This window comes from Delphinus delphis, chromosome 4 (genome assembly GCF_949987515.2).
Source record: "Delphinus delphis chromosome 4, mDelDel1.2, whole genome shotgun sequence".
Taxonomy (NCBI): Eukaryota; Metazoa; Chordata; class Mammalia; order Artiodactyla; family Delphinidae; genus Delphinus; species Delphinus delphis.
Genome location: NC_082686.1, coordinates 119,365,230 through 119,377,403, shown reverse-complemented (window position 1 = coordinate 119,377,403; position 12,174 = coordinate 119,365,230). Strand labels below are relative to the sequence as shown.

At 34.7% G+C, this 12,174-nt stretch overlaps 1 protein-coding gene across 4 annotated transcripts in view; it reads right to left on the bottom strand.

Annotated features, from left to right (window-relative positions):
* The window catches only part of TRPC1 (transient receptor potential cation channel subfamily C member 1), a 63,874-nt gene that overhangs the window by 18,145 nt on the left and 33,555 nt on the right, over positions 1 to 12,174 (bottom strand). For all 4 annotated transcript variants that reach the window (XM_060011373.1, XM_060011374.1, XM_060011375.1 and 1 more), the window contains 3 exons: positions 11,470 to 11,806; positions 4,892 to 5,031; positions 3,066 to 3,209 (listed from right to left, as the gene is read on the bottom strand). In XM_060011373.1, the coding sequence (XP_059867356.1) occupies positions 3,066 to 3,209; positions 4,892 to 5,031; positions 11,470 to 11,806 (621 nt within the window). The remainder of the gene's footprint in view (positions 1 to 3,065; positions 3,210 to 4,891; positions 5,032 to 11,469; positions 11,807 to 12,174) is intronic.

Here is a 12,174-nt window from a genome sequence, read left to right as displayed (position 1 = left end):
GTCTGGTTCATAACAGGCCTTGGACTGATACCGTTCCGTGGCCTGGGGGGTGGGGACCCCGGGTCTGGGACATTCTAAACAGGGTAATAACATAAAAAATGACAAGGAAGTGGGAAAGCACATGACCTGTGTGAGATTAGTGACTGGTCTTGGCCCAGATGGAGCAGTATTTCATGAAGAGATAAGGAGATGAGTATAGTGAGCAATGGCTAGAAAGTAAGGCCCGATTGTAGAAGGCCATCTTCCAAAGTCTACCTACAACATGTCAGAAATTTAACAAATACAATCATACAAATTTCAAGTAATAGAATAAAGGATTCAATCACTGCTGAATCAGGATCATTTTATGTATTCCACTACAGGATAATTCCATGACCTTGCTTTGCCTGGTAGAGTCCCAGTTCACAGCTGTTGTCCCAACTTAGTAATGAAAAATATCCTTTTCATTCTCCAAAGTGTCTCTATTTGAATGATAAATTATAGTCATTCTAACTAAGGGAGAGATCTGGACTCCTACTGCAGGTTATATAACCAGCTAAATTAAAGTCTGTCAGCTTCTAAATCTACAAAGATTTGGAAGGAAAAAAATGTTAGTAAATGGAGATAAATTTAACAAACAACTGCAGTAATCACATAAAAACATTATCTGACATAGCATGTTATGTAAAGAAAAAAAGCTGCACTTTAGCTAAAGTAGTTAATTTATTGTCAATTTTCCTTTTGCATTTCTTTTCGCTTTATATTCATAATTGAATCACTCTTTTAATTGAGTTCCTTGCTTCTGATTAACAAAATGGAGGAAAATGTATTATAAATCTTCTGCACAAAATTATTCTAGAGTTCTTTGTTACCAATATGTTATACAAATCTTTCATGTCAATAAGATTACACTGGAAAACAAATAACTTTATTGGAGAAATCTTTTAAGTAAAAGCCTGAAGATAGGACTCTACAGATTCTTATTAAATATCTATTTTTCATCCTCTTTCTGAGTAACCAGACCTTGGTTTCTTGGGGGGAAATATGCTCAATTAAAAGTACTCATCTCCTCAGAGATACAAACAGCCATGTGACCCAATTCTGGTCAATGAGTTATAAGTGGAAGTATTTTGTAGGCCTCGAGGAAAAATAATTGTCCTCTTGTTAAAAAAAAGAAAGACAGCTGGCTCATGCTCTCTGCCTTTCCCCTTCTTCCTGCTGGATGCAGACTTTATATAATGACTTGGAGCAGGGAGCCTGCGACCATGAGAACCAGTCACACTCGAGACAAGTTTATATATTTGCAAAACTCATCAAACTATACAGTTAAGACGGGTACATTTTACTGTATGGCAAATTATACCTTAAGATACGTTTTTAAAAAAATCAGTTGCTGGACTAGACCATAATATTTAAACATATATTATGATTAACCTGTAGACCTTTTAAAAAATAGGAGCACACTAAATATTTGTTAGTTTCACTTAAATTATTTGCTAGTTCTATGGCTATTAGAACAATATAAAGTACCTGCTGGAGGAGAAAAACACACACCACAGCTGAAAAGACAAATACCCACTTACGCAGTATTTGTATACATGTCTATAGTTCTTTTGGGAAAAGATTAAGTCAGGAAGACCTGACTCAACAGTTCTAAGAAAAAGAAACAAATAATTTGCTAAGAAATAATAATATACTTTTTCCTTTTTAACTTGTTGTAAAAATCTGTAAAGAAATTTTCAGTATAGAAACTTAGTGATACCATCAGTTTTTAGCTAAAAAACAAAGAAAACAATGTGCATGTAGAAATACTGTGGACTCTTGATTAAAACATTTATAGAAGATATTAGTGATAAAAATTAAATCAAAATAACAGATAGTCTAAACCAGTGTTTCACAAACCATGTTTTGGAGAAAAAAAGAGACCTGAGCATATTTCATGAAAAATGGGTATGATGTTAACTGAATTTAGGTGATGATAGTTTGAACAAGATCAAACAAGTTTTTTTACTTCTTTCTCATAGGCTTTAATGTGATAATGTGTACTGTGAATTCCCAAAAGAGGTTATACGGAATGCAGTGTATCCCAAACTTATTTCAGTCCGAGCATCTCACAGGACTTGGTTAAGAGAGAGTCACACTTCAGGAAACACTCTTGGAGGATGACAGCACAAGCCAAATCAAATGGGGTTTTTCCTACATATTTTGTTTTCATATCTCTGTTGGAGAAGGTAACTATGCATTTTATTTAAAATATCTCCTTTAAAAATACAAAACAGAATCTAAATTGTTAGTAAATTTTGACTTAACAAGGAAAAATGAATATTGCTCAGGTTTTCAGACTTACAAAATAACAAAGTATTATGTAGAGCTGGTCCCCAAGCAGAACTGGCTCCACCTTTCAAGAACAATCAGCTACTAAAATCTGTGGGGTACATGCAACCAATTATGAGTCCTTTCTTTAGTGTAAAGAGACTCAGAATTTAGTCCTGGACTCTCATGTATAATAATCATACTACTTTGAAATGATAAAAGCTCAATTTCTTTAACTATAAAGTACTGTAAAGCATAAAGCTGGACTACATAAGCTCTATGAAATTTTTTAGCTCTAAATACTCTATTTTCCAACTTACTACATTTGATATTTATTAAGCAAAGTAAAAGAGTATTTTGTTACAATATAACTTACGTATTTTCAAAATCATCATGAAGTATGAATTCTGTTTGTGCAACATCTCCCTTATATTTATCACTTAAAACTTTAAATGTGAAATTCATTTTGGTAAAAAGCAAAATTTTATGTCCTTCTACTGTCTGAAATATAACTATATTTTAAATACATCTACGTCTATGAACTCGGGGGAGAGGGACAATGGACCACAGCTTAACAAAGTTTGGAATGTCTAAAAGCAGAGGATTATCATTCAGCCAGAAGCAAAGCAGATGAACATGCTGTGACTTTTCAACTGTTAACTATTTTCAAAAGCAAAGTTTAGCTTTAATATCATGAGAAAACAATGTTCCAGTGGACAAGTAAAAGGTGTAGTAGTTTTACAAATTTTCTTCAAGAAATTTTAATTACTCACCTGTAATGGACCCAAGATAGAGCTTGTTGTATACATAAAAAAGAGACGAAGATAACTCAGAACATTGGCAAATGCAAAAAGCCCTTCTGCCACCAGTGTAGGATGGAATGCATCCCAGTCCTTCCGATCAGCAAAATCATGAAACTAAGGTTAGGAAAAAAAAAGCCAAAGATAAAACAGCTCTCTCAAGTTAGGAAAATAAAAAACAAATATTCTGACTGTTGAAAGAAAACTATTTTATGTCTCCTTGTGGGGGACTCGATTTATGTTTTATAAAGTTCTCTTCTTTTAATAGAAATAACATTGTTTTAAATAAATAAAAGATTTCTACATATGTGGGGCAATATCACTTGTGCTATATAAAGAGGTTTTCTCAGAAATTCCTATGTTTTAAAAAACTAATGTTTTAAAAACTTTCATTAGATTTTTTATGAATGAAATTTCTGCTAGTTTTTCTTAAATTCCACAACACAAACTTTAAGAATGTGTGCTGTCAATTAATTAGCTATCACATTAAATTAACCTAGCCCTTTGACTCAGGATTCTACAATGGCCCATATACGCTTTCTCCCTTCTAAATAACAAGAAAAAAAAGAGTGTATTATTATACTTTAGACATAGAATGACCACATGTTCCAATTGCCTGGGACAGTACCAGATTACATACCAGTTTTCCTGGCATAATTATTAATTGTGCCCCCTTTCACTTGTAAAGTGTCTTGGTCTGAATAATAAACTATATGGACACCCTGCTTCTAGAACTAAAGAGACCAGTCTAAAAAAACCAATGACCATCAACCTTTCTATCAAACCATCTATCTATATATGATCTTTTTATTTTCTTAATAACTTCACAACTCTGGTCATGGAGCATACCTAATAAACATGTTTGGTACTACTGATCAATTACATGAATAGAGGTTTTTAATAAAGTGATATAAGATAACCAGTTTGCTTTCTCTGTAGTCTATAAATCAGTCAAAACCCAAAAAATATTATATAAATAGTTCCTTGAATGTGACGCCTCAGAATTCTAAACTCAGGTGTAAACCAAGGTAGTTAACATAATCTCCTTTACCTTTCCTGGGCTTTTAATAAATCTTTATAAACGTAACATTATAAGATGTCTATAAGGTTAGATTTTTGTCAAATTTTAAATTTAAAAATATAGGAATCAGAAAATAACTAAATTTACATAACTTTTTAAGCTGTGTAAGATAATAGTCATGATTTGGAATGTGTAAAACACTATATAATGAGTTCCATTCAGATAAACTTTTTCCAGATAGACATAAAGATATCTAACACTAATCAATTTAAGTAACTTTGTGTTACTTAGGTTAATGAGGTAATATATAGGTTAATGAGGTAAGTGAACCTAGCTCAGATTTAAGGAATTGGCATTTGGTAGAAAGAAAATGCCTAGACAGACCTGGATTTAAATCCAGTCTTGGTTTCTTACTGTGTGGTCTTGGACAAGTTATTTATTATCTCTGAGCTTCCTTTTCCTTATTTGCAAAATGGGGATAAGGACATCTGTCTCATAGAATCCCTGTGAGAATAAAATGAGATAAAGTATAGCAAGTATCAACCATGGTGCCTGGCATAAAATAGGTAACGAACATTTAATGGTAATTAACACCCTTGAAGCTATTAGAAAGGAAGGAAACAATGTGTACTATTCCCTTGCACAAGGATAGGTTTAGAATGAAAACACATCAGACACAGATTTGGGCCAAAGTAACTCTGAGATACATAGCTAAATATCCTGGGTTTTTCCTAAATAAATTTCACTTGTGCCTCCAGTTGACATAGTTAATAGTCACCTTGTTGTGAGCAACCACTTTGAGGGCAAAGGTTGCCAAATAAAGTGAATTCATGACAAAACTGAGTTGATTACGTGATTCTTCTAAAAAGTCTTCCAACCCTTCATACCAGAGTCTTTTAATGTCTGACCAAATCATCCCTAAAAAAGGAAGAAAAAAAATCAGATAATGCTCTCTTCATTCAATAATAAACTAAAAAATACCTTAAGACTCAAAGTACTAAATAAATAACACCTGTCAGTTGTAGCCTCATTCAGAAGAAAAAAATAACATTCAGTAAAATGTTCTTAAAATATGAAAGAAAATAACCTTAAGTTTCATATGACAATATCTTTCCCAGAGAGGGATTTTAATAAATGATGTGAAACAAGCATAAGAAAGCAAATTGATGTTAAATACAAAACCCCCAAAAGGCTCAGTTCCTGATTCTTTTCTCTGTCTACACTCACTCCTATAGTGACCTCATCCAGTCTAGTCTAACGGCTTTAAATACCATCTATGTGATAGACTTTCAAGTTTTTATCTCTGAACTCAACCTGTATTTACATAATAATAAATAGCTCTAAACTTCTTTCCTAAACTTAACTTGTATAGGTACTTGGCTACTCTACATCTCAAACTGGATGTCCTAACATGTCCAAACTGAACTCCTAATCTCTGCACCCAAATTCACTGCTCTTGAAGACTTCCCCATCTCACTTAATGGCAACCCCATCCTAGCTGCTCACTCTCAATGTCCTTGAATCATCCTTGACTGATATTCTTTTAAATCACACATTCAATGCAGTAGTAAGTCCTGCTGGCTTTACTTTCAAAATATAGTTAGGATCTAACCTTTCTCACCACTATTTCAACTTCAAGCCACTATCTTCTCTGGTCTGAATTACTGAAATAGCCTAGTCTCCCTGCTTCTACCCTGTTCTCCCTAAAATCTATTCTCAACATGACAATCAGAGTAACCCTTTTAAAATGCAAGTGCTACTTCTCTCCTCAAAACACTGTAGTAACCCCCAGAGGAGAAAGAATTAACTGCAGGAGAGAACTCTTTTCCCATGGGAAGAAAATCTCATGTTATCATCTATTTAAGTGTTGCCTTGGAAACATACTACATTAAGAAAAATATGGAAGGTCAGCTGTGTTCAAGATTGTTATAAAAACAACCACTGATTGGGAAACTGCATCTGGACTGGAGGACTATGAGTGGACTCATAGACCCTAAAAGTATACCCAACCAGGACTATATAAAAACATGTTGAGAAGCACAGGCCTCAGCTTCTCTGTGTGATGTCTCTCTTAATGTAAAGTGTGCATGTAGTGGGAGCTACATTCTGAGGCTTTCTAAGATATCCTGCTGCATTTATAAGAAATCCTGGTAGATTTCAGGCTTCTTTGGCTGGGGTAGCCCATACCCATGAATATGGCCTCATTCCACACAACTGAGTGTGCCCCTATGGGGCTGGGAAGCAGCCCCGTCTTTTGTAAGAACTGCCAATAAAGATATATTTGAAGCTGTCATGCTGACGTGCTCTATTTCCTGTCTTCTATCTTCCAAAGGTAAGTAAATCTGGTGCCAGGTTTTTGCCTATCGTGTCCGGCGAGTGCGAATGTTAATGAGAACCTAAGACCACCGCTGCTGACTGCAGAGTAGGCATTGCACCTTCCCTTACAGCTCATTTTATTCAGAGTCAGAACCAAATTCCCTACAATGGTCTACAAGACCCTACATTACCTCTTCTCTCTGATCTCCTCTCCTATCAATCTTTCCCTCCACTACTGGCCTCCTTGCTTCCTTGCTGTTCTCTGAACACACAAGACTCCTGCCTTAGGGCCTTTACATGGGCTCTTCCCTCTGGCTGGAAGCTCCTCACCCAGATATCCATTTGGCTAACTCCCTCACTTTGCATCTTTGCTCACCACCTACTCTGATCATCCTATTTAAAATTGCAAACCCCGTGCCCCTCACTCCCAATCCCCCAACTCTTCTTTCTTTTCCCTTAGTACTTATCACTTTTAAACAATGGATATAGTTTACTTATTATGTCTATTATTAACTGACTACCTTCCTCCCACTTCGGGTAAACTCTTCAAGGGTAAGAATCTTTGTTTTATCAACCAATGTCCTAAATGTCCTATATAGTGGCTGATACACAGTGGGTGCTCAAAAATTTGCTCAGTGAATAAATATACATAAATAAAAACCAACTGAACCAAATAACTCCCTTCCCCTTCTTTGGCCAGAAGTTTCTCCATAGTTTTATATTCCTGGGAGTAACAGAGAACAGTACTACAATCAAGAATAGCTTTATGACACATTCCTCCACTAAGTTTTTTTTTTTTTTTTTTAAAAACAGTGAGCGGGCCCCTCACTGTTGTGGCCTCTCCCGTTGCGGAAAACAGGCTCTGGACGCGCAGGCTCGGCGGCCATGGCTCACGGGCCCAGCTGCTCTGCGGCATGTGGGATCTTCCCATACCAGGGCACGAACCTGTGTCGCCTGCGTTGGCAGGCGGACTCTCAACCACTGCGCCCCCAGGGAAGCCCCACTAAGGTATTTTTAAGGAGAATGTCAAGTGACAAAAGAACAGAGTGCTACAACCTAAATATGGATGAAGATCAAGTTAAGCCAATCAGAATCATCCTCTGACTTACCAGGGTACAGAGTAAGTCCCCTGGGAAACACATGAAGTATTCTCAAAATATCTGTTCGTAACATCTTAATTATACGGTACCCATATTTTATGTAGAAAAACATTTTGAAATATTTGCAGGTCTGACAGGGAAAACAGTTTTTAAAAATTCCACTTGGATGAGCTTCTATTTAAAATGAATAGATAAAAACTAACCAAAAATGTTAAACCAAATCGTTTACATTTTATTAACCCAAACACTGTAACAGTAGAACACTAAGCCAAGAAAGATGCTTACAGAAATAAGTGTTTTATTTCTGTAAAATGTAATATTATACCTAAAGGGAACGCTTGACAAAAATTACAACATGAATTGGAGAAGATTTTGATCATGAAAGGCAGACATATGAAAGAATATTAAGTACCACTGACAGTTTCCCAGCTCCTGTGCAATATCCCACACCAAAGTGAAGCTAATACACTTGATGTATTTCACATTTCTGAGCTGGATTGGAAGAACACAATAATTTTAAACTATTATAAGCAATGCAATCACTACACAATCAATGGACTACATTTTGGGGTCCTTTTTTGTTGTTTTTTAGAGTTAGTTAAGATTAGCAAACCGTAATCCCATCATTCTGGGAATTCCTCGAGGCTTGCTCCTAGGTCCTCTCTTCTTCTGATCTTATACTTTCTCAAGTGTCTCATGTGTGCCCAGTTTCATCTACAACATATATGCAGATTATTTGCATACTGCTAACTCAAGCTTAAACTTCTTCTTGAGCTCTAGACAATGATATCCAATTGTCTGACTGACATCTCTTTTGAATTTCTCGAAGGCTCTTCAACTTCAACATACCCAAAACCACACTCAGGATCTACTCTTTCACAAATCCCCAAACCTAGTACTCTTCTAGAATACTTAGGTTGCTTAATAATTTCCTCCTCCCCCACTTCATATATATATATATATATATTTATTTATTTATTTCCATGTCCTACTGGCTTTACTTTGTAAATATCTCTCAAATCTGTTTCCTTCTGTTTCTATGGCAACAGGCGTCAGTCCAAGGCACCATCAGCTTTCATCTAGAGTACTGCAACAGGCTCCTTATCGGTCTCCCTCCACCTACTCTTGCCGCAGCCCTTCCTCCCAACCCGTTCTCTACGCTGTAGCCAGAACGATCTTTTCAACATGAAAATCTGATCATGTCACCCACCTACTTAAAAACGCCAGTGGTTTTCCACTGCTCTTAGTATAATGTCAAAATTACTTAATATGGCCAACAAGGCTGTCCATGGTCTAGTATAACATCCACTTCTATAGTTTCATCTCAAATCCCACTTCCCTTGTCCTCCTGCCTCCAGCCTTTACGCAGTCCCTTCTTTGCGCCATGCTCTCTCTTGCCACAGGGCCCCTGAATGTAACTTTTACATCAGCCTAGAATATTTTTCTCTCCCAATTCTCCTACAATACCTTTCTTTCCCAATTCTCCAAGTGGACTCCTATTTATCCTTTAAATCTTAGCTTATTTATCACTTCTTCAAGATAGACTTTCCAACCCCCTGAGTAGGTAAAATGCCCTTATAAAATGCTTGCTCTCCTAGCTCCATGACCTTTACTTAGTAGCACTTAACTCGTGTAATTTTTTATTTTATCTGTGTGATTTTCAAGTTATTGGGTGTTTTCCTTTTAAACAATAATTAGACCATAAGCTCCATGAGTCAAGTTGGGCCATATCTGTTTCTGCCTGTGCTTGGACAAAGTAGGTAGACAACATTTCAAAATATACATTTCTGTAAGGGCTGTTCTATTATATTCCAATGGTAAAAAATTAAGTAAATGGATACCATTAATATTCTGTGGATTCATCAACACATTGTTTTCTTTTTTTCTACCTTGCTTTTCATAATTTAACCCTACTTTTTTCCTGGAGGGCTAAGGAAAAGAACAGGAAACAAATGTACAGAAGCCAGGCATCATGAGTCAGAAGTCCCTGTGCTCATTGCATGAAAAAGTAAATTGAACCAAGGAGTGACTTTGAACAAGTAGGCAAATGATTCCTACATGTTTCCTCAGAGCAAGTTCAGATCTATATATTTAAGAAAGTCAGAATGATCTAAAGACATAACAGGTTCAGAAAACATCCTTGGCAAGGTTTATTCGTATCTAACTGTTTCAAAGCAGAAGCTGTGCTGAGAAAAGAAAAATACTTCCAGGAATTTTAATGGCATAATTCATACTGTACTCTTCTACTGAGACAGAATATGTTTAGAAAATTAATAATATTGTGTGTGTGTGTGTGTGTGTGTGTGTGTGTGTGTGTGTGTGTTCAGGGCCATTGTGATTAGAAAGGAGTAGCCACAGTTTTACCATTTGTTGTGAAATTCAGTGACAGCAGCAATATTTATGCTATCCAAGGAGTGGTATGACTCTGACTTCAGTGAGTTTTTACTCACTGCTAAGAAATATAAATTTTACTTCTTATACAGACTTGGCTACAGACGTTCATTTTACAAAACAAAGAAAATATTTTTTCACTCTCACTACTATTTAAACAATAGATTATAGATAAATAATATAAATTTTCCCTTTTTTATGACTAAGGTATGTATTACAATCTTTCAGAAGTAGTTTAAATAAAGGGGAAAAGAGCTTCTAAGAGATTCCTTTCAGCCTAACCTACCCAATTAAAAATATAAACAAATTTCACATTGAAAAGATCTACAACAATGCAATTTGGAGTCAAACATGATAAAGTATAAATTATTTCCTAAATTAAAATATTAAATTTTAGATAAGATAGTGGAAATATCAGAAACATGAAAATATTAACAAGAAATTATTTAATTCTCTTTAGCCTAAAGTTCAAATGTGTATTATTTTTACTGTATCTACCTAATTTTAAACATTAATGCATAACTCTGATGTAAGATCAAGTTACTTGAAATGAACTGATTTCCAAATAAAAATAAAAATCCCAAAATACACTTTTATATCTGAAGAACTAAAAGTGAGCATTGTACATTAACTCTTCTTAAATTATTTAATAACTGAAACAGTCAAGAACATATTAATCAATCAGTGCTTTATAACATAGAAAAGAATAAATTTCAGTATTCCTTTTACTCTATAGCAAATAGTAAAGAAAAAAAAAAAAGGTGGGAAATGCTGAGGTTAAAAACAAGGTTGAAGATCCAGAGGGAAATAATAAAGGGGATGTCATTAAAAGACCATAAATAGACAATGTAATTATACCTCAACTTCCCTCCTCCTCCCACCTCTCCCAAAAAGGGCAAGGGCAGTAAAAACTGCAGAAGATCATTAAAATATTTATGATACATCATAATACTTATAAAAAAAACAATTTTTAGAAAATAAAATGTCTTTTTTTTTTTTAAACTGTCATTTCTAAAGAGATCTGGCTGTCATTACAAAGAACTGATTTACAGAGTGAGTCACCAGGGAATGTTTTATCTATATAAGGTAATATGTAACTATAAAAGTTCAAAGGTTCTTAAAAGAAAAGCTAATGATATAATAAAACAAAATAGTTAACTCTTAAAATGCAACCGAGTATAAAATGTATTATTACATTTCAAAATACCTAAGAAAATGTTCATATTCTTATAACAAAAAAATTCATCAGCAAAATTTGTTTTTCTGTTTTAACAATCATGAACAATTTTAGCAACTGAGAAAGAATTTTTAACTTCCATGTAATTAAGTAATATTAAGTAAGAGATCTGCTTCCTTATCATCAAGTTCAAGAACATTTATCTTTAAAAAAAAATGTTAGTTACGTCTTCAATGATCATGGAAGCATTCAAATTCTTCCTGTATAAACAGTGTAAAATTACAAGTTGAAGGCAGCTTATAATGCCACCAAGCAAGGGAGAGTTAATGGGCTAAATAAAGGCAGAACCTTTTAAACTAACTTGATACTTACCAATAATCCACAGTATAAGAAGATAGTCTATTCTTTCAAGGGCTGGCCCCATTGTGTTTTTCTTATCTTCATTGTAGACAAGAGAGTATAGGTTTAATAATAGCAGAAATGTAAAATATGATGCTCCATGAATAATAAATTTCATAAAAGGTGTGTGAATAATTCTGCCAAACTGAGATTTGGGAGCTATCAAATAACAAAGTGACAAAACTGGCCAAAACATGCCAACTGTCAACACAGTCATTATCTTCTTACAGGTAGGCTTACGTCGGTAACCTGACATCTGTCCAAACCAAACAGTGTTCAGGAACTGCTGACAGTTGGACTGGGAGACAAACTGAAAACGAAGCACACACATATAAAAAAAGTAAAATATAACTTGTAAATACGATCTGATAGTACTATTATTTAATTGATAGTCAAAGTTTTAATAATAGTTTGAAATCAATTCTATACAGTCCAGTTCTTTTTGTTTTGTTTTCTTACGTGTAATAAAAGAGTGTGGTGGTTAAGAGCATAGACTCTGGAGCCAGATTACCTAGATTCAAATCCAGGCTCTGCCACTTACTTACTAAATGACCTCGAGCAAGTTTTTAAATCTCTCTAAGTCTCAAATTCCCCATCTATAAAATGGGGATAATAATAGTATCTAGTCATACACTTGTTATGAGGATTAAATGTAAAGCTCTTAGAATAGTGCCTGGT